Source organism: Archocentrus centrarchus, chromosome 7 (genome assembly GCF_007364275.1).
Source record: "Archocentrus centrarchus isolate MPI-CPG fArcCen1 chromosome 7, fArcCen1, whole genome shotgun sequence".
NCBI classification, from domain to species: Eukaryota; Metazoa; Chordata; class Actinopteri; order Cichliformes; family Cichlidae; genus Archocentrus; species Archocentrus centrarchus.
In genome coordinates, this window is record NC_044352.1 from 18,211,066 (window position 1) to 18,234,135 (window position 23,070).

Here is a 23,070-nt window from a genome sequence, read left to right on the forward strand (position 1 = left end):
TTTGAATAACCTGATTGCCTACATGTACAAATTTAAAAAGCTGTGACAGATGATTAACTTTACCACAGAAGACCAAAAATGAATAGTATATTTACAGCTTGATAACTAGCTGATTCAGCCTGCATTTCCCGGATATGTTTGACAATGAAACTTCTGATAAGCTCAAAGGAGGTTAGACTGGAAAAACATGAAGCAGTGATACTTTAAAATTCTTGAATGATACAAAAGTTCAACCAGAAGCGGCATATTCAGTCAGGTAGACAAGCCTTCACGGGGGGCAAAATGAATAAAGAAACAAACCACACAATCTTTGGTATGTTTTTACATGTTTATTCACTATCACACTAAGTGCTCCCGTTTCAAGATACATCATTGCCCTGTTCTTACAGTTAAGTCATTTGGAGTTAACAAAGTAGAAAGACAGTTTAGGATCTACCACATGTGTGCCAAAACTCTGTCCAACCACCCAAAAAAAATAAAATAGAAAATAACAAAAACACATAAAATATAAAGAGAAAACCAATGTCATGTGCATGAACCCCTCCAAAGCCAGAGTGGACTTATGAGGGTGCAGGGGTACCTCACACTGGCAGGGGCATTCAGGTGGTAAGAGATACTCATATCCATTCAGGAAAGGCTTGGGTTTATTTGTGTTTTCTGGGCTGACCTTTTACATATTAATTAGGTGCATGTGTTAATAAAAATATTTTTTTTTTAAAAGAAACAAATGTGGGACTGTGCCTATGAGACAGAGGGTGGAAGAGGGAGGGAGCAAGTATAGCAGAGGGCAGAAGGTGGGATGGATTTAAAAAAAAAAAAAAAAAAATCCCTCCATTACTGGTGAAGGCTAACAAGAGTAATGATTTTTCAGGACACTAGTTCAGCTATGGAGTACCAAGAGACCACTAAGGCTTATCAATTTATGCAAGGAGGTTGGTGCTTTTGAGAAACATCTGGATGTCCAGTGTACATGCTCCCTTCCTCCAGTGACACCCCTGTTCCCACAGCCAAGAACCAACTGGATTCTTAACATACAGTTATTCTTAAGTCAGCTTACTGGGGCTATGTACACTCAGGCACAGGTTTACACAAACCACAGGCCTAAAAAAATACTGATTGATCCAATAAAGCTGACCTGGATCAACCCACGCACCCCCAATCCCCACCTCAATTCCTCACTTAGAACACCCCCATCCCCATCTCCCCCCTGTAACTCCCACCCTCCTGCGGGTGGGCTCATTGTGGAGCTCAGCGGATGGTGTATCTGACATAGGGCACTTCCACGTCTTCATCTGAAAGGTCATTACAGCATAGCTCAAACACCAGGGCTTTCACATGTTTGCCCAGCTTCTTTTTGGACACCTTAGTCACAATCTCTGTCATCCTGCAGGACACAAACCAAACCAAACCAGTGAATAAAAACCATTAAAAATGCAGCACAGGAATGAAGAAGCGGGTGTGTGCATATGTACTCACGGTAGGTCCAGTCTCTCTTTAAGTTTGGCAGCAGGCATGAAAAACGAATACAGCATGGACACTCCCTGAGAAAGCATGGTGATCTCCAACTTATGCTCATTCTAACACAGAACAGAAACAGGTAGCGGTTAATTGTACGCCAGAAACAAACTGATGTCAGTGGGGTGGGACATACACAGGCTCAACATACTTTGAAGTAATCCAGAAACTGTCGGAGTGTCATTTCTTCCCCATTGGGCTGCAGTCCTGTGACCTCAAAGCGATCCCACAGCGTCCAATCAATTTCATAGTACTGCAAAAACAGATTCCAATTATAATATATATATATATTTTTTTTAGACATATAGAGTTATAGGCCCAGTAATAACCGTTACCAATTCTTACAAAAATATCTTAGAATAGGGTAGCAGCCATTAAATAAAATACATTTACATTTCTCCTCAGCACACACTGATGCCACCAGTGTGAGAAGATGAGCTGAACTCACTTACACCCAGGCAGTGCAAAATGCATCTGGCTGGTGCATCAGTATTAGCATGGCTTGATCATCATAGGAGTTTAACAATATAGCAGAATATTAAATATTTCTCTACAACACAGACATACTGCATTTAAAATCTGAAACGGTAACATATTTGCCTACCTTGTGTTTTGGAGCAGCAATGGGCTCAGAGAAGGCAAAGAAAGGCAGAGCCAAGTTCATGAAGCCATTTTTGTATGACTCCAGCTTCTTGTGTCCTTGGACAATCTTGAAGAGCTCCAAGCACACTAGGCCGACGACTGCTGCCGTGGTAGTGGCGATAGCAGGAATGATCTTGCCAGCTATCAGTTTGCTCTGGAAGAAAAAGACCTCAATAACTTAAATATGCAGAACATCCACCCATCCATCCATCAAATGTAAATTAGGATGCTGAGTTTCAATTTTTTTTTATTTTCATAGAATGCACCGTCACATTTATTTCATTACTGTTAAACAGTGAATACTATTAGCAGGCCTGTTTTCCAATTATGAACACCAGCAGGGAATAATTAGGAATCTGCAGCCAGGTCTGAAACCTTACCTTGTGTCTGTCTGTGGGAGGAATGTCGTAGTTCTCTGCTCTCAGGTTAGAGGCTGCCACAATAAAGTCCATGTGAAAGTTGGTGTCATCATCCTGTGAACACATGGACCAGTGATTACACAAACCAAACCAACAGTACTGTTGACTTAAGTTATTGGAGGGATGCAATGGTGGGTTAGGCATTTTCTCACTAGAGTGAGTTGCAGTGGCAGCGTACCACTTACAGGCATTTTAGCAGGGCTAGCCTTGAAAGCTGGGTAGACAATACTTATTAATCCCATCAACACTAGGCTTCTGATTGGCCTTACTGCAAAGCCATAGGCTGTATTTTTAATTGAAAAATTGAAAAGCCCAATATGAAGCACACAGTGAACACAAAAGCTGACCCACAGGTCAGTTCTGCTACTGACAACTATAATAAATTCAAATAAGATTTTATGTGGCTTCATTAAAGCTGACAAAAGGAGATTGTGTACCTTTTCAAAGTCAATGGAGTTGAGTTTGAATTGGAAGGACTCAGGGGAAGGCAACAGGGTTTTCAGCTCTTCCAGTTTGGTGTCATCTGCATATCACAAGATCAGTGGTTACATTATTGTCAAAGCAACCACAATGACACGTGACTCAGCGCCAGTCATAAACAAGTCTTAACTGATGCAAGATCTCCAAAAATATTTCTATGCATTTATGCTTTATTACACAACTACAGTATAATGATGTGTGACATACCAACAGAGGAATTGCTATTTTGCAGTTCCTGATCAGAGACGTGGATTTTAACCCCCGAACGTGGCGTAAAAGGAGGCACCTTGACCTCCTGCAAGATCTTGACCACGGCCGCACGATCAGTGCTGCCTTGCAGTCCATATGTCTGACCAAACAGGTTGGCTGCTGCCACAATATAGTCCATATGCAGCTCCTGAAAACATAAATATTCATTAGCTTGAGACTGGATGGGCTAGTGGAGAAGATGCTGCTTCAATTAGGTAATGGTAAGATCTTAAATGATAGCAGCATACTTACATTGCTAGTGCTGAATTCTAAGGGGTGAGGACATCGCTTTGGGCCAGACCAGAAAGGAGCACCAGAGCTGGTGAGCTGAAAGACACACGATAAATGCATTACTCAAAAGTGTTATAATTGAAAGCTTTTTAAAAAGTGATATTTTGTAATTTCTTTTTTGTTTTTTTGTCAATTGCATGTATTTATTAATACAGATGGTAGATAATAGGCAGGAAAGGGGGTATGAAACTAAAGAGGTAAACTAGGGTTTTGTGGTTCACAGTATTGCTCACTGAGCAGCCAGACAAACATTACATTTGCAGCACATTAAACTGACGTTTGAGTCACCCAACATTTCAAAATGTCATTTTTGCTGTTTTCTCATGTTAACCCACCATCTATAAATGGCTTTTCAGGGGAAATGAGGTGCATCACAAACGTCCACAAAGCAAAAATATCTTTGACAGATTAGTTCACAGGAAGTCTGGAGAGCCCTGTTCTCACCAGGGTGTAAAATATTTTGCAAAATCCTTATAAAAAAGGTCCCATAATCATGACAATGCTTTGTGTCTTATTAAAACAATTATCTACTATCAGACATTTCAGATACTTTCAAGTTAATATCATGGCCCGAGCATGGTTTACCATGTTTTCATGTCAGCTTTTGTGCTGTAAGCTAAACTCATCTGTCAGCTGCTCTCCTACTCTGTGCTCACATATACTGTAGTTTAATAGAACTGAATTTCCTATAAAGATGCTCTTATGTACCAATTTTTCTCGTTTCGTTTTCAGAGTATTGACTCTACCATAACTTGCTCAGAATTTTGCCCTCCACTTGCAAGATCTGTGTGGTAGCTGAGTAGAAACTTGAAATACATATTCTTGGGCCTTGTGAAACCGCCTTTAACCTCATTAAAAAAAAAAAAAAAAAAAAAAAAAGGTTAAATGTAGGGCCACTGCAGAAGCTACATGTTTCAATATAATCTGTACAATAAGATTTCTTTGAAAAATGATAACACTTCTCCTGCTGCTGAATCGAACAGCAGCAATGAAACTGTAAAACCTAGATCAGACAACAACAGAAGAAAAATGATATCCATCTTGTTGCACCTTCACTTTGTACCTGATCTGGTGGGAAATTGTGCAGTAGCTGGCGGATGTTGTTGCTGTATTGACACTGCCAGTGGTTGCGAGCCCAAGCTACACAGTCAGCCCAGTTTCGGGGGCAATCTGTGGCAAGACTCTTATAAACAGCCTCTAGCACCTCCGCAGGCTGAGCTCCTGGAAGCTTCAGAGTACGCTCCATGAACTTAGGATCTCTGCAAGAAGGAAAAATCATACACCTCAACTAGTTTCAGCAATGGGAAGAGCTGTCATCTTTGTTTAAACCATTTACTCAGCAAGCTGAATTTAAGAATTATTTTGAGCATGGGGTTTGTATTGCAGTCTATTAGAATACAGCTCAATAATAACACCTTGAGAACTGAGGGAGGAGCTATGACATTTACACACTGATTCACAGTCAAAAGTCACATTTTTGAAAGCACTGAATTAACAACAATCCACAGACAGTTAAGAGACTGTGATGAAATTTGCACTAATTAATGCAAAGTAATTTTGCCAGTAAAATTTTTATGATGAATAGTATAGTGATGGCGAATGATTATGTTGGAATACCAAGAAAAGGCAACATACGTAAGGTACTGCATAGCATTCTCCGGTGGCTGTTTGAACAGTCCCTCAAACTCATCACGGGCCCACTAAACAGAAGAAATACACAGACAGCAGTTCAGTAACACAAGTACAGCATAGTCAGAAAATTTTTCATTTCATTTCATGGTAGTTACACACACGCACGCACACACACGCGCACACACACACACGCGCGCGCACACACACACGCGCGCACACACACACGCGCGCACACACACACACACACACACACACGCGCACACACACACACACACACACACACACACACACACACACACACACACACACACACACACAAATTCTTGGAAACTTCGTGTTTGTCATCGGCAACGGAATAATTAAAAAAAACTATTGATCAATAGCACAAAAACAAGGCACATGAATTGCAGAGATAGTTCACTGTGTGGAGCCTTTTAAAATGAGACTGAATTACAGATTTTTTTGCAGGGCTGTTCCAAATACTATTGTGTGGCTTTCTATCTCTGGATTGAAATCAGCCAAAGGTTTTTATTTATTTTTTAATAATACCAATGTCTGAACATAAATAAAAATCACATACAAGTTAAAGATAACTTCTGTACACATTGATTCTAGATACATTTACAAATAAAATTCTAACTCTTGGAGAAAAAAAAATCTAGTTTCCCCACACATGGTTGACAGCCTCACTCAGAATGCTGTTGTTTACTGAGAGAATGAAGTGGGAGGGGAAGCCTGACAATACAGCCTATCCACAGGTTTCCGGGAAGAGCGTACGTAGGCTGCCATGACAGACTGCTACTTCCGCCGTACGGTTTTATACTTCAGATTACCCAAAGTCAGAGCCAGAGTTAATGACAAAATTCGGTTACTTTGTGCTGTAACAGGTGGCTTTATTAGTTGGAACATGAGCTCAGGTTCAACTTGTGCTGTTGTCGGTTGTCACTACATCAGTCTGTACATTTTTTCAAATCATTTTATTCCGTAAATTTGCTCTTTCTCCCCCAAATTATACTACCCAGTTGCACATCCTATTACTGTATTTTTTCCGTATGTTTTAAGTTTTCCTTTAATGTACAGCCTCTTATTTTTTTTTACGTTATTTTATTTATAGTGTGACACTACAGCCTACACAAAGCTTTAACAATGCATGCCTTCCACATGTAAACACGTAGCAGTTAGCGAGATGACAGCTGCGTGTCTCCCCGATCACAGCCTTCAGCCAGTCCAGTGTTTCTGTTTCAGTGATCTAAACCTTCTGATATCCAGATAAGTGATATACCTTCCACAGAATAGCTGCCGCATCACTACATGATTTCCCTAATCGGTGATACAGAAACAGCTGACTGTCTCCACCACTCCACTTCCCTTAGCATGACCCATGCTAAGTGCTTAGCTTGGCCGATGCTCTGGCTCGGCTCTACAGCTGCTTTAAGGAAAACGTTGCCTTGTTTGTTCAGCATTACTTTATTGATTTTATTGCTTTGAAGGTAATCTGGTGCTCTTATAATTATGTGATTCCTCGCCATCAACACCTTCGGAAAAAAGGTAACTGATTATGTCGATGTAGCTGACTTTGGGCCATAATTTCATTTCAATTTCACAAGCGACGGGTGAGGCACTGTTACCGAATTGTCCTCGCTGCTTTTTAAAACATCCTTGCAATGTATCCACCTTCGATATGGTACCATTTAGGCCAGGCAAAAGAAACTGCAGTGTCAAAATGTTTAAATGAAGGCAAGTGTGTAAGCCCACAACCGTAAACAGCGCAAACGGAAGTAAACTACCGGCTTCCGCTATGAATTATGGGTAATGGCGCGAAGTCAGTAATACTGTGGATACACTTTTTCCAGTTCGGAATGAAACTTGCAAAACCTAGCGACAAAGCTGTTAAAATAGCAACAATGAAGTGAACTGAATATTAGTATTCAGGGACGTGTCTATTTTTGTTATGTGCAAACTGCAGTTTCAATTACTTTTAACTTGCATGTAGCCATTATGTGGATAAGGTATTATGTAAGAGTTGAAACTTTAAAGAATGAAGTGTGCTGTAATGACACTGGGGTAACTTTATTCAACAAACAAGTTATTGCTGAAGTTTGCACTTCTTAAAAAAATAAATAAAAACCACAACAGGCTCAAAGCTGTTGTGTTGTGCATTTATGCCAAATAAACCCTGGAAGCTGTTCACCTGTTTATGTCAGGTTTATTACTACCTAGCAAAGCCCATCCTTATCCTGTGTGTATTCTACTGACCTGCAATGTGTGTTCAATGGCATTTGGGAAGTTCTTGAGGGTGCAGATTGGGATGGACTTCTCAGGTGGGTCTTGACTGGAGCTGTAGGACTCAGTGAGGAAAGGGATCACAACCTGGACATTGCCTTTGGTACCAAGAGTGCCTGACTCCAGTAAAGGTTTACGGTAGTAGACACACCTCCGATCCATATACATACCTGAATGTTAGGGTAAAAGGCAAAGCATAACACACTGAAATACTGAATGTGTAATTTAAAAAAAACAAACAAAAAAACATATTAAGTCATTAAACCGTTTGGCAGTTATTCTGAACAGCTTAACTCAAATTTCATCTTACGTGCATCAACGTTGTCAAGTGCATTGGCAACTCCATCAAGGCTTTCAAAAAAGTCGTCATCATAAATCCTCTCTGTGTCGGGGCCCACTCGGTTCTGGTGACCTGTGATCTTGATGGACGGGTTCATCTGTTTCACTGCAGCAGCAGCTGTGTCACTCTTCATTTTCTGTTAACACACAAACATTAACAATCAATCACCAATACCATAATCACAAGTGACCACAAGAACACACAAAGATGAAAGTAGACATTTTGTACAGAGGTCAAAGCTGTCCATTATGCTAATATTTTCTGTTTTACATGCACAAAAATATTCACTTTCAGATCATTAAACAAAAAAGGTTGAGTAAAGATGGCGATACAGACCGTAACATCCCAGGGTCTGAAGAGGAACTGCCTGTTGAGGTTAGATTTCTCTATGGTATCCATGTCAGTCACAATGACCTCTCCCTCTCCAGTAGCCAGTCCAATCATGGCAAAGTTTTTCAACAACTCACAGCCAATGGCACCAGCCCCAACCTGGAAGGATTAAAGAGCTCCTGTAATTAAACTATAAAGGGTGTTACATATGTTCCAACCTTTCAGTTACACCATTACTACATGTTGTCAATGTTAGAGAAATGCCACTGTAAATGGGAAACTCTGACAGTGTTTGCAGGGTTTCCACCAGAAACGTTAACCCCAGCAGCTTTGGCATGCACTGAGGCCCCTGTTTTGCTGTTGTTGTTTCCGAAAAGTGACGCATTTACACAGAGACGTTTCAGAAACAATCTCCGTTTACACAGAAACACAAAAAACTGCAGTTCCTATTACCAGGCCACCAGTTGGCAGTGTGGATATAGGAGCCACAACCACAGTGTGCATGTGCGAGTGCCCCCATTTCCAAAAAGTATCCTTTTCACTCTGTTCTTGTGTAAGCGGGAAGCCGAAATGCATCAAAACTTTGCCATTTTCATTTTGAAACCGTTTCGTGTAAACAAGGCCTGAGACATGGTAGGTGGCACCCAATTAACATAGCACTGTCATTACACTATTGTGCTAATTGTTGCGAGACAAAGCTAACAGCTGAGGTACATCTACCACCATGAGACTGCTAAATAATTGTTAATGTTGGTGGACAAATAAATAAATAAAAAGAATCATCTAGAACAGTAAATAACTAATGTGTTAAAAATGTGCCAGCATTCTTGGTCACTGTGAGAGAAATGATTTAATTTAAATAAAACAAAAACCAAACCAGACAAACAAAAACACACTGTCCCATTTATCTAGTAAAAAAGAAACATTCCCCCTAGCATGCCACTGAGGCTCTTTGAAGAATACAGGTTTATGGAACCAAAGAATACTACACATCAGGATCTAGCTCATATGGTATTTTAAAATAGAAAAAAGTTATCACTAGTTTTTGTTTTTTGCACAAAATATGGATAAACTTCTTAGCAACAGGACATTAGAGAAGGTGATTGAATTTTTACACTGGCACACTCACCAAGAAGTAGCGCTGTTTGGCAAGCAAATCCTGCAGCTTGGTGCCAAACACTGCAATCTGTCCATCATATCGACAGTTTCTCTTGGAGAAAAATAGAGGTATACAACAAGTTTAGCACCATCATCTACATTCAGAATGAGTGTTTTTAATATGCTTTGAACACCTACAGGAGCGCACTCTTCCTCTGTGAGCATGAATCCTTCCTCTTCAGCCAAGCACTCCAGGGCATCAAAGTACAGCCACTGCATTATAGGCAGAAATTTTCCTGTGCATGCCTAAAAGAACAAAGAGCATGTGAAATACAGAAAATCATTCTTACATCAATAAAAATTTCTCCATGTCAAAACATGTCTAATCATACACAGCAGTAACCTCCTCACAAGAACTGATAAGCCATTTCACTGACTTATAGTTAAAGAACTATATATTTTTTATATAAAGCACAACTGCAGTAAATATTGTAGGACAAGGCTTTCATCTTCAGTTTGCACACAGTTTTTCACTGACCTTCATCACTTCCTGCGCAGCCAGCCCTCCAATGAAGGCATTGACAGGGGCCAGGTCACCAGCAGCAACATATGACATCTTTTTGATAAGAGCTTCATCCAGCTGTTCCACTTTAGCTGACCCCGTCTGTGCAGAGTTCACCTCTTTGGCCAATGCCAATAGCTCTTCGCTGTCAGCCTGGAATGCACACAGCTCACAGGTTAATCATGTTACAAAATATGAACTATGAACTGATTTTATTTTGCTCTGTTGCAGTTTTTTGTGTGTAAAATTGGACAATTATTTTAACTGATGCATTTAATGACAGTGGTTCCCTCTTTAAAAAACAAAAAAATATATTAACAAAAAAAAAAAATGCATTAAAAAAAAACAAAAGAAAGAAACAGGGTTATTAGTCCCAAATTTGTGTACACATCAAATGAGGTAGACAAATATTCAAGAACTGACTGTATCCACAATTATACTGAAGCAACTGATTTCTCAATTAACATAAAATTCCCACCATCATGAGTGATATATACCTGGCTCCAAGGAGCTGGAAGATGGCTGTGTTTCTTCTGGAAGGCATGAATAGCTTGGAAGCCCAGGTGCTGCTGTCCTGGACTCTCCAACTTGGCAAAGTCTGTCATCAGGAACTCAGGCTCAGCCATCGAGGAGGAGAAGGATTTCTGAACAGGAAAGAAATGCAAGGCAGTGAAGTTGGGCTCAGCATTAAAAATTTCCAATGGTGACAGCAATACCAGATGATACGGTTTGTTGGAATTACGCTGAGAATACACACTATGATTTGTGAAAAATTAGTAACACTGATTTTAGCGTAAACAAGGGCAACCACTTACAAAACTGATCTTCTTGGGCATTTTAACCTGGGAGACTATTCCTCCTCTTATGTAATCTGTAAATCCACTTGTGTCACAGATGCTGAAGGTGTATGGACCTAGTTAAAAGACAGGGCGTCATGTAAGTGTGTAAACTCATAAGCAGACTAACAAAAACATATTCATTTGGAGAAAAGGGTTCTTACCAAGAACTTTAATTTCAACAGGCTTGCAGCCATTGAGCTCAGTCATACCCTGAATCTCAGTAAAAGTGACATAATCTCCACTCTCAAAGCCATGGCGGGCCTCATCCAGACATGTCACGACCCCTGAACTGTCCTGGAGAAATCAAAATGTGCAACTCTTCAGTCACAGCTATCACAAAGCTTTATCTTATTCCTAAAAGCAGAAAGAAAAAAAATAAATTCAGGGAGAGATGAAAGAACTAACCTTGGTGATCATGGAAATCATGGCACTCAGCGGCTGTTCTCCATTGGTGTCATACACTATCATCTCCTCTCCAAAGTCACAGAAAAGTTGACTACAAAAAAGAAATTATAAAGCACAGAAATGTTAGATGCTGACAGATAACATCTTTATTGTCATTGCACAATACAATGAAATTTAAAAACAGGAAATAAACTTTGTGACCTCAGATCTGAATCTTACCCAAACAGACCACGAGTGTCTGCAACAATTAGCTTGATCCCCTTGCCGTGGCAGAGCTCTCCTAGATTTTGCTGCTCATCCAGAGTCGCGTTAGTCAGCACTACCACCTATGTTTCAAAGTAAGACACATTTAAAACCTCCCTTCCCTAAATGCTGAAATGACTGAGGACTTTTCTGCTACTGAATTTATACCTGGAACTTGGTCAAGTAGTCTTCAGTGAGTGGTCCAGTGTAAGCAGTCACAGGAACATAGCTGTTCAGTTCAGCCAGACGGGGCTGACTCACTTCTGCCCTGTTCTTCCCCAGGTCCTCCTCCCGAAGGTAAAACTGACCACACAGAAATATTCATGCTGTCATTAAGAAATTTGCCACTACCAGAGTCAAACATGACATTAAGTAATATTCTGGTGACCAACAGTGGGTCAGTGTGAACTTTACACATTTATGTGTATATTCTCTTAAGGTTCAGAGAGCATAGAGAACCACCAGGTGCAGTATTAGAAGGCAATTTATACAGGTGCAAACATCACGTGACTTCAACAAGAACATTCTGGGGCAATTACTGTGGGACCATTTAACAATCTGTCCTAGAGGACACAGACTATACATTAAATGCCTTTTGACTGATTATGGTAAACTACCTGCATTCTGCGGCCTGTTGCTTGTTATCCATAGGAGATGAATTGTATTTGTTTATTTTATATTCGTGCAAATAAAACAATCACAGATTTGCTTTAAAGCTCTGCTTGCTCCCTTTGCTTTCCAACCAGAAAGAATAAAAATTAAATAAATTTCAGACTAATATACTGTCAAATGTTATTGGTTGGGTTGTTTGCACTAAACTAACGTGAACTTTCAGCCCAGACAACAAATCAGAGTTTGCTTATAATAAAACAAAAACAGGCTAGAAGTAAAATATTCCCAGAATATCCATCTGGCCTCAGCACTTTGATCTATTATGTGAACACATCATCGATAAGTGCCTCTTTAAAGCCAAATTAACCCTTTACCTTTTTCCAGATTTCTGTTTTTGGACACATTTGCATAATTTAAACTCAGAAATGTACAATGCAAATATGTACCTTATGCACTTAAGCTGCCCTGCAAATTTATAACTGGGGCTGTACCATACATCATCCACAATAATGCCGGTATTAGGGCTGGGAGATACATCGAGTTTTTAAGAAATATCGATACATGTGATATGAGACAATATAGTTTACATTGATATAGTCTATAGTAAAATCATACTTGTAGATCCACCAGTTCACCTTTCTTTTCTCCCAGTTTGTCTCTGCGCAGCTTCACAGTGTCCCACCTCTCTCCCTCACTGCTTCACCCATTAATTATACCTGAAGTGACAGCATGGCAGTGTTGCCATCTTAGCAAATTTATCACTAGGTTTTCAGACCACACTGGCAACTTTTTTCCTCCAAAAAGCAACTAATGACAAATTTAGCAACTTTTTTCCGGTGACGTCGACAACTTATGGAGAGTTTTGGAAACCTGAAATCCTCCGCTGTCACCGTGTTCTGTGTACATACAGCCTTCATACTGCGACTGTTCCTGTGCTTTGACATCACCCGGACCACCAAGAGTCCCTGGCTGCAGGTAAGAGGGCCGCTATACTGCAACTCCATAGCAGAAACTGGTTTGTACCGTAATGCACGTGACCTTAATCGCGCAAGTGGGTCTTCTTCGTGTGCTTGCAGATGCTACATTGAGCGGGTGGGCCCGCTGCTGTGATACATCAGCGCATATGTCTATGGATTTACTGAGCTTGCTAGAACCCTGCTGACTGCATTTTGTTCAGTCTGTTTACATGTTTTGTTATTTGGACAGCGTACTAGATGTACAGGAGTACACACAGGAGGAAGCACTTTCCAGTGAAGTAGACTTCACCAGACTGGCTTTTTAAAGAATACGTCAGCCTTTTGCTAGTTGGCTCTGTATCTTTTCTGTTTAATTTTAATAGCACAGCTGTGAGTTTTTTCTTTATAGAGGGGAAAAAAGCAGTAATTTATTTGAGGAGCACTATTATTTAAATATGACAGTTTATTTTTGAGCAATTTCTCATCTACATCTACAGCTGAATGTTAATAAAAGTGCCTGTGTGACATTTGGGATGTGTAGCTTTGACTCATTAGTGCCTTTTTGTTTATACCTTTTGGGGAAAGAAAAAAAAAAAAAAAAAAAAAAAAAAAAAAAAAAAAAAAAAATCAAGATATATATTGTATATCGCCATTCAGCTAAAAAATATTGGTCCATATCGCCCAGCTCTAGCCGGTATAAATTTTTACATCATATAAAAATGTCATATCGCAACATCATTCATTTATGTTCCCTAGTGCGTGCAATGACAAGACAAGTCTGGGCATGTCTGAGAGCAAGAGCTGTGCCAGCCTCTGATGGTTTAGTACCTAAAAAGGGACATACTTCAATAACCAACAAAGCACAGTACTTGGCAAAATATGCAAAAAAAAAAAACTGGTCCTGCTAAAGGTGGAAACAGACTTGTTTGCCAATTAAGGCAAAAGCACTGGGCTATGAAGGTGCTAGGAAAGGGTACCAGCAGTGCAGCCCAAATGTAAACAAATTACCAAGTGACGCTTGAGCAAACGGTTTATGGAAATTACTGATGCGGTTACTTGGGGGGGGGATAAAGGAGGGCTTGAAGCTGCTAGTTAAAAAAGCTCGACCCAAGATACTGAAAAATAACATCTACCTGTGATGTTGTATTATTATGTGACAAAACTGTGCAGACTCATGAAGACAGAAAGTTAAGTTACTTTATTTATTGTTAAACTAATGTGTTAAGCAGGTGTTTATGCTAGGGTTTAAATTTTCCAGGAAAAACACTACCTAGGCTAATTTTTTCCCCCCTCTTACATTTGCCGTATCACTACTATTGCACCATAGAGCTGCTGCTAGCACCTTGTTTCAATAGATTCACACTTCAAATTAGGAAGTGTGTCATCAATGACAGGAGCTCCCTGGTAAGGAAGGATGGAAAATGCCACTGTATCACTCACACCTATTTATGTTTTAAATAAGTAAACTGCTATAAGGAGCATTAAAATGGGCAATAAAGGAGAGGAGAAAGTTAGTTTGCTTCCTGACAATTATAATAAAAACACTGCTGTTCAGATTCATATACCTACAGGACTTTGACATGCACCATTTTAAAACATTACAGCAGAAAATATGGCTAGTCAGTGAGACTGGAATTTGGAAAGTTCGAAAGAAAACCTGACATTCAATGGCTGATTTGAAGGCCACTTCCTGTAAAAGGAAGGCTGACATGTCAAGTACATGACGAATGTACACAAGCCATTTAATTCACTTTGAATAACAAGGTATCACGGAAACAAATGTTTGAAAGCCAAAGGTTAAACTTTAATTGGAAGAGCAGAGATAGAGCTAACATGTATCTAACCAGAGTGATACTTCTGTATCATCAGAAAAGGTCTCAAGTTAATACCTGAGGAATCTATTCATGCAATTATATAGTTTGCCTAGACATACCAGGCTAAAAGATTTTTAACTGATAAATCCAAACAATCTTCCTATCATCCACTGTAATAGTGTGCTATAACAGACTTTGGCTGTAGATGATTATGAACCTAGGAAGAGGCCACCCACTGATAAATCTGGGTCAGCTGTTGGTTAACCAAGGGTGGGGGTGGCTGTAGTACTCTCTAGATGCCAGCAATACAGCACAACACATAACTCAACAGCTAAAGCGACAGTGCACATTTGAATCAAAGACAACAGATGAATCCAGAATAAACTGCAATTCCCGAGTGAACCAATGCCCGAGTAACTCAAACTTATAACTACTGTAAAAAAAAAAAAAAATTGAAATTAAAATTAAAATATCAATGGTTCCACACACCTGGGAAGAGAGGTCTCTCCATTCTGCAACTCCTTCGTCGTGTATAGTGACACTTCTAACTCCTCCCAAGATGACATTCTTGGCAATCTCAACTCCAAGACCTCTCATACCAGAGATGAGAACACTGGAGTTCTGCATGCGCTTCATAGCTTCATGGCCTAGTACGTAACTAAATAATGAGATAAAAACCATTGGTGCCATTAGGTATTGGTAGATGTCACGCCCAATAATGGTAAAGTCCTACATTGAAAACGCTTACAGCTGTCTGGAGTACAGGCCTTCATCAATCTCAGCATCATTGCCATTCTTAGCCATGCCCTGGAAAGAGACAACATGACGTGCAATCAGTTTATGTTACAAGTTCTACTCACTCTATAAAGCAGATGTGTTTGCACTTACGTTGGCAGGTGTGTGGGACAGATCAGTTCTGACAGAGTTAGAGGAGGAGCAGTGGGATCCCGTCTTCGTCTCTGTTCCTGTCAAGCGACGCTTCTTGGACAGCGGCGAGCTGGACATCTGTACATTACCCACCATCGTAAAAAAATTTAACATGTCATGCAAGCACATGCATTGTTGCCACTTAATATCTGGCTTATACCATTTCTATTCATTTGCAATAAATACAGAACACAAAAATGGCAGTTTACATCAATTAAAAAAAAAAAATAATAATACAGTGGCCTGTCAACAGGCTTGAATTTCATGAATGCTATCAGAAGACAACCTATTCAAATTTATATAAACTGTTGTAATTTTATAATTGACTGCTATGGTTCCATTATAATAAGTATACAAACTAAATGCTACCCAGTCCCCCTCACTTTGAAGAGAGGATTTTTAGTCTAGAGAGCAGCTGGGCTGGCTGCAGGCCAAAAACAAATCTGCTAGAAAACGAACTGAGCCTGGGAAGAGACATGAATTGCATTACCGGTTCTTTCATGCTCAGAGACAGCACCGGTTTGTTTAGATACTTCTATTGTTTATTTTTCTGGTATTTATGGACAGCCAAAATCGTTTCAACAAAAAGAGCTGAATCATTAAAAGTTCACTGCGGTAAAGTGAGCAATACCACACAATGGCTGGCAGGTGCCGACACAAGGACCATGCTGTGCTGCAACTAAGTTGTGAACGGAGATATTAAAAGACTGCAATAAACACCCATAATAATGTATGCTTATTTTTTTAGATAAATTAATTTTGCTTAACGCAATAACCGCGATAAATCTCGTCATTCTGTAATAAGAAACGGCCGCAGTATTTTTGAACATTCTGTCTGCACAGCAAAGAAGAAGAGAAAAAAAAAAATCGGGCACAATTTCCGCATCCAATGCAGCTCTAACTTCCTTGCATTTCCCAAGGTACACGTATCAGTTTATAACCATATCCACTACTTCTAGTTGTAAAGGTTGGGCAGATTTTCAAAAGTAGGCAGTTAAAATAGCTTTCATTTCACCGTAAACTGAAAGGTCGCGCTCGTCAAAATTGAAAATGAAGGCGTCCGGCATGATACAGCAAAGCCTCCCGGCTGTTACTGTAGTTCGCCAATCCTAAACGTTAGCTGGTAGTCGATTCATAAATCTCAGTATGTGAAAAACATAAATCAACTGTCAAGCAACAGCACCAATGGAAAACAGATTAGAAAGGTACCGTGCTACTAATCAGTTAAGTGATTTGGCAAGTGGACAGAGTCTAAACATTAATAACTTAGAGGCAAGAAAACACCAGCCTGTCAGCTTATCCATTAGCAGCTCGGCCTAGGCCTGTATTACCCTCAGTGCGGAACACAATTTTACAAGCTAGCAGCTGTGGCTACACTCCAACCGACCTGCTCGCACTGGAGACCAACGGGTTTGACAGGCGACTACCACAGCTTCTACATGGATATTGGTTATTGTCTAAGCACCTAAAAAAACACAATTTAACTCGATCGCTTAAAATAAGCATTTTTGCGAATACAAGCCAAACCACTACACTCGTGCTCCATTGATTTCTTTTTCCTTACCAATAATCCTTCTCGGTCCCTTCCCAATGCGAACCCGCTCCTCTCCTGCTGTGTGTAGCTGTCAGTAATAACGCTGATTTTATATTCGACGATTTGTACAGAGAAAAGAAGCGCGGTGCGGGATTGGGATGGTCTGCACTATATTGTCGAGTCACTATGTCGTTGTGCCGAGTCTCTCCTATGTAATTGCGCTGCTGGCTTTGCGACTGCAGACAGGAACAAAACCAAAATGGCAGATGGGGAGAAAGGGGCGGAGGAGCTGTGACGCAGGGGCTGAAATATTCAACAGGAAAGGGTGGCTGCATGCACGCTGCTCAGCCAGGCCCCCAGTTCATTGGCTCTTAAAACCCAAGCCAACACGCGTTAATCCCGCCCTCGCTACGAGAGGATGCATGCCAAGTATCTTACTGTACAATGAACTGCAGGACCTCCAACAATCCACTGAAAAGACACGTTCTTAAAAAAAAAATTAAAGAAAGAAAGAAAAAAAAAAGAGCTCCGGATCTGACTAGAGACCACTGCATGAATGAATTATTCCTCCCGGTGCTGAATGAAACTCATCAATAACAGCAACCTTTGTTTCAGAGGCAGGTTAGCAAAAAGCTGGCGTCTCGATGTGAACTCCATAAACAATGCTGACACCAAACTTGCAACAATGCACAATCAGAAAGAGCATATTTTACGATGTAACCGAATTGGTTATACTCACAAGAACGCAATTTGGTATGTTCCACTTAGCACACCGATTGTTTTGATTATTTTCTGAATTCTGCAATCATCATCACTAGTCAAGTTTGATAGCGCCGAGACAGGTAAAAGGTTAGGTGCGCTCCTTGTGAGCTAAAGTGATGCTGAGCGTCTGGGCCCTCAGTCACACTGAGGTTAGGGGTGAGCATTCCTTGCAGAAGAGTATTGGGGGAGGGGGTGCCTGGCAAATGACAAAGGCCCAGGAAAAAAAAAGAAAAAAAAAAGAGTGGGCCGCATATTCTCGGGTACACATGTCGAGGGGACCCCCTATTCTAATCTTCCAACTAGAAAATGATAAAGAACCTATTTCCACCATTCCCTTTGAGCTGATACATATATCACATCACTAATGTGTGAATAATAGGCTGCCTAACTTAACAAGCTAAATAGAGAAACTAGCCAACGTGACGTTCCTGTGATAACGCCGATAAACGTGCTATCGAAACGGGAACCCTACACACAAATCCATATACAAGAAAAAAAAATACTGCCAGCATGTACGTTTATGATGCCAGTTAGCTTGTGTCCGTCTTTCAACGTAATATCCATCTGATGGTTGAAGCAACTAGCCTTCTAGCTACCGTTAATGCCATTTATCACCTAACATTAATTCCACAGCACCCTCGTGCACATAAAACGTGCAAACGCTAATTTACCGTTAATAGTTACGTGTCAGTGCTTCGTTAGCTACCGTTAGCGGAGCAAGGAGCCGAAATGGTTCACTCAGCCGTCGGCAACTAACGTTAACGACTACCGATAATGCACATCAAAAGACTGCGTAGTTGTTAGCTTGTGTGCAGCTAGCGTTCAAGCTATCTAGCCACCCAGCGACTTTTTCCCCTTCTTGTGCCGCTATGTTAGCTAACTAGCTAACATTAGCCAACTAGCTGGGGCTAACATCACCAAGGCGAGAGCTTACACAAGTGTGCAGAACTTACCACATCCGATATTTACTCGGCCTGATCTGTAGTATTAAAATCGGCTTCTGTTTGAGCAAAGAATAAACAAACAAACAAGCTGACAACTCAACACCGCCACTGACTGCAAAGTGAAAAGTGTGTCACGGTGGCGGGCTCTGTGAGTTTTTTCCGCTGGACGGCTGCCTGTCCGGCTGTTCCTAAACCGTTTCCCCTCACTCTGTTTCAGTTGAAAGCAAAGCAAAGCAGCAACATGTGCACGTTACAGACACGACCATCATTCCGGCTCTTGGGGTTTATCAAAAATGAGCGTAAATGAATTGTGTTCTCTGTCGACTTTAATTCATCGTTAACGCTCATGCTGCCCAATCTACAAGACGAAGCGTATTCAATATTACGCTGCTTTGTGGTTTAGTTGTAAGTTAACAGTTCAGAAACAAGGATACTTTTATCACCCCCGTACCCTTATAAGCATGGACTAACCCGAAGTGCCAGCAGTGCCTTATGGGACTTGTAGGCATGTGTGATAACATAATAGAACCCCTGTCAGAAATTTGCCTACTGGATAACTGTTTATTGAGCACTTAAAAAATAAATGAAATAATTCTAGAATGTTTTTTGAAGCGTGATCCGCTCGGGTTCAAAATATTTTAAGAAGTGAAATAACTCAATATATATATATATATATTTTTTTTTTAACTTTTATTGAAAGACTTGCAAACAGCGCACATTTTACATAGGGACAGAATAGTGGAGATCTAGACTTGTTCAGGAGAAAATCACAAAACCTGGCATTACATACACCCAATAGCAGAAGAAAACTCAGAGGAACATATTTATGATAAAAAGGATAAAATTGGCAGGACAGTCCAGTTGACAATACCAAATGAATGTGCTGACAAAACTGGAGAAAATGAAAACAAATTTTCTGGAGAACTTTGGAACAAGGAGTGAAAATGTATGTGTTTTTGTCTTATTGCAAAGCCTTTATACAGTATCTTTTTCCACAGGTCTCTGATAGATGTGAAACAACTCATAAGACTGTGTGACAGTTCAAGTTTAAATTTTATTGTTTAATGAGACAAATTTTAATTTCCTGCAGCCAGTGGAATGGCTTTATCAGTTCAATTTAACATATTTCTATACAACTTTGTGACTTCAAGCATCACACCAGATTAAATAGCCACGCAAATACAAAGTAAGAAAAAAAATCATTGGATGAGCTGCTCTGCAAAAAAGTAAATGTCACTTTGGATATGAGGATGTCCACAGCATGGGAGAAAAATAAGAATTAGGTACCTATTTTTGTGTGTGTGTATTTACAGTTTTTAGGGAATAATGCTTTATTTACACGTTTTCTTTCACTATTAGTTGAGAATTGTACCACACTGTCCTTATTTGTGTAGGTTTATAATTTGCTAATTGTGCTGAGTGCTTGGATTTCCATACGAGGTGGTTGTGTGGTAAACATTTAGGCACACAATCTGGATTCAGGATAACAAGGGTTTGAGATCTTGGTCTATGCAGCTGTCATACAGAATGGTGTAGTACTCGAATCTCTCTAAACTCCAGTGAGTATTTGAATGTCAGGGAAATAGAGTCATCTGCTATGAATGCACAGTCAAACCAAACAATACCATAGTAACTTCTCTTTTTGGGCACAATTAGGCAGTCCTTCTTGGTGAGACAGTCAATAAATCCTCAAGTTTAACTATAAATACAGTGTTCCAGGTATTTTGCCTTTGTGTATTGCATCATGCACACCTGCCTCATAGTCCCCTGCCTATTCCAGGTCTTGGTGACTGGCTGGAATGAGCAGGAGCCCCGTGTCCATCCCTGTCTTCCTGCTCTCCCATAGGCTGGGGTGAGGCTTCTGTTGGTGGAGATGGTGGGGGATAGGCAGGAGGAGGAATACTAATGCGAGGGAGAGATGGTAACGCAGGTCTGGGAGAGGTAGGAAGTGGTGGAGGAGTGACAGTGGCTGTAGCTGTGGACCGCTGTGAGGGGCGTGCACGAGAGGTGGCAGGAGAGGCATGCGTGCTCCTGGCTCGAGGTTGCTCAGCAGGACAGTCACTGATTTGCTCTAGGAGTGAGGGCATGTCTCCCTCAATTTTCTCCAGCACTGCAGCCATTTGCTTTTCTATCTGCTCGATCACACTGTCCATTTGCCAGTCACTTGAAGTGCTGCTCCCCCCACTGTGCGGTAGCCCTGTTCCATATCTCCCTACCCCTCCTCCACTCGTATACAGGGAACTGTATGGACTCCCATAGCTTCCAGCCATCCCCATTCCCACAGCCCCAACCTCTGGATTGTATGGTGTGGCATGGCGGCCTAAACTAGCAGAGCTGCCAATCGCATAACAAGCCTGTCCTGGTGTAGTGCCTGCCCTGGCTATACTAAACTCAGCACTGTATCTGTCTGTTCTTCTGGCATTCCTATCCTGCCTATCTACTGGACTAGCATCACCCCGTAGCCTAACTCCTAGTCCTCCATCCACCCCTGTACCCTGCCCCACTGCTGGAGCAACTGGTGCCCTCACTGACCCCTCTGCCACTGCTTCAGGTACTTGTGTCTGACACCAGCTTCCGTCAGTCTCATCCTTATGCTCACTTTGTGTGGCTGGTCTCTTCACTGGTGAGGCTGATGCAACAGTGGTTGCTGTGTGTGAAGGGCCATAAAGCGTTGCAGCCATTTTACGTTTGCTGCTGGGATCAGGGGAGGATGATATATGCTTTTTGTCAAGATTAATGCCCGAAGAATTGTCTAATAGCTTTGAGGCCTCAGGGCTCACTGCAGGCATCTGTTTAAATTCTGGAGCAACTTTATTCTGACCCAAATTTGCAGCCATTTTCCTGGTTCCATCACCTGCTCCTTTCTTAGCACCAACCTTGTCAGGCTGCTCCAGGGCACATCTGGGGACTGCATTTGATTGACAGATAGGGTCCTCAATATCTGACGGGGAAGTTCCTACAGATGGGCTTACGTGAATCTTTACCTCCTCTTGTTTTTCTCCTGCCTTAGCTGTCTCTTTATTCTGGTCCAAACCTGAGGGCATACTCTCAATGGTAACCTCTAAAGAAACACTACTTGATGTCACCCCACCATCACTGGTCCCTTTGTCTCCCTCATCACTTGTTCCCTGTGAAACGCCCCCTTCACCGTCTCCTGCCTCTTCACTGGCCTGAACCTCAGCTGAACTATCAATCAGTGCTTCTGAATTCTTCAGCCGTTGCATGAAGGTGGTGACACGGATTGCTTTCTGTGAAACACAAGTAGAAGAAAAACGAGAGAAGGGCGGCAAGAATGAAAAGAATTAGATTTGTGATATATTCGATTTTTCGTTAAAATTCACTTCTTTCTCCTCCCTAAAAAAACTGTGATACCATAGCTGGTTATGGAGAAGCTTAAAAAATAAGCTTCAACAACAAACATTTGACAAAAAGCCTGTCAACACACCATGATTTTGCAACTTCATACTAAGCGCTGAGATATGATTTGTGTGACATGAAGAAAGATTAGTGCCAGTTGTTTACTGCCAGGAGGCTATGAGATATTGTGCCCTGGTTTAAATCAATCTCAAGTCTCACTCTCCCCAAGAAACTCCTTGAGTGCTTGCTGACTGGAAAAGGTAATTGAGCAGATGTGTGTAAATCCCCTTCTCAAATGTTACACTGATCTGATTCCTTCTGATCAACAGACACTGAAGGAGTTAGGGCAAATTTGTGAGCTTAATAACGGTTAATAAACCAGGGAAATGAATTCCCTTGAATTCTCTGGAAGTGAAAAGCCACTAGGACACAAAAATGCTACTGAAAACAATATCTCTTAACTGAGAAACTGTTGTATTGCTTCAAGTATGGTTTAAATGTAACAACAGTATGGGACAATGAGCCAGGATTCACGTAAGAGGAATGCCAGAGGGCCTTACAGTATAAATCACAGCAGTTCAACAGTTCACAGTGGCTTATAACCCTCACGTCCTTTCCATTTCACCCTCTCCTTATCTACACTAATTTAAATGCTACAAAAGTAGTGGGGAAAAAAAAAAAACATCCATCCTTGTTGCTGATCATGATCTCATTTTTACCAATCTGGATTCACAAACTAGTGCAGATGAGGAGAAAGAAAGGAGCAGAGCAGGCCGCTTTGAACATCTGGGTGTAATCCAATGACGAAAAGTGGGGCAGAGTGGATGGATTTCATC

The 23,070-nt window shown here is 40.9% G+C and overlaps 2 protein-coding genes and 1 non-coding gene across 4 annotated transcripts in view; all 3 read right to left on the minus strand.

The window, feature by feature from the left end:
- Positions 1-309: 309 nt before the first annotated feature.
- uba1 (ubiquitin-like modifier activating enzyme 1) lies at positions 310-19,105 on the minus strand. Of its 2 annotated transcripts, none has more exons than XM_030733238.1 (26): positions 18,887-19,105; positions 15,599-15,715; positions 15,459-15,517; positions 15,200-15,368; positions 11,497-11,631; positions 11,305-11,411; positions 11,086-11,176; positions 10,842-10,974; positions 10,657-10,754; positions 10,339-10,485; positions 9,818-9,994; positions 9,478-9,585; positions 9,311-9,391; positions 8,188-8,340; positions 7,822-7,987; positions 7,485-7,681; positions 5,232-5,296; positions 4,660-4,855; positions 3,558-3,632; positions 3,264-3,453; positions 3,014-3,099; positions 2,538-2,630; positions 2,120-2,311; positions 1,667-1,768; positions 1,477-1,577; positions 310-1,384 (listed from the first exon to the last, which is right to left on the minus strand). In XM_030733238.1, the coding sequence occupies exons 2-26, from the start codon at positions 15,713-15,715 to the stop codon at positions 1,249-1,251; spliced, it is 3,174 nt and encodes a 1,057-aa protein (XP_030589098.1). In that variant the 5' UTR covers positions 18,887-19,105; the 3' UTR covers positions 310-1,248. The 2 variants fall into 2 exon arrangements, with proteins under 2 accessions (XP_030589098.1, XP_030589099.1); XM_030733239.1 differs by lacking the exon at positions 18,887-19,105 and adding an exon at positions 17,202-17,426.
- Positions 1,912-2,033, minus strand: LOC115783845 (small nucleolar RNA U6-53/MBII-28). Its single transcript, XR_004020255.1, has one exon. It is a non-coding gene; the product is annotated as a small nucleolar RNA U6-53/MBII-28 (small nucleolar RNA).
- Positions 19,106-19,595: 490 nt separating the features above from the next.
- camkvl (CaM kinase-like vesicle-associated, like) overlaps positions 19,596-23,070 on the minus strand; it is a 37,983-nt gene continuing 34,508 nt past the window's right edge. Inside the window, exon 12 of the mRNA XM_030733243.1 lies at positions 19,596-22,125. Within this exon, the coding sequence (XP_030589103.1) occupies positions 20,635-22,125 (1,491 nt within the window). The 3' untranslated portion in view covers positions 19,596-20,634. The remainder of the gene's footprint in view (positions 22,126-23,070) is intronic.

Bases quoted from the DNA above. Each gene is read 5' to 3' on its own strand.
- uba1 (XM_030733238.1), bottom strand. From the start codon at position 15,715: ATGTCCAGCTCGCCGCTGTCCAAGAAGCGTCGCTTGACAGGAACAGAG. The intron at 1,769-2,119 runs GTAGGCAAATAT...CTGTTTTTGCAG, and splicing joins TTGCTGCTCCAAAACACAAG to TACTATGAAATTGATTGGAC. The intron at 1,385-1,476 runs GTGAGTACATAT...TGTGTCCTGCAG, and splicing joins AAAGAGAGACTGGACCTACC to GATGACAGAGATTGTGACTA.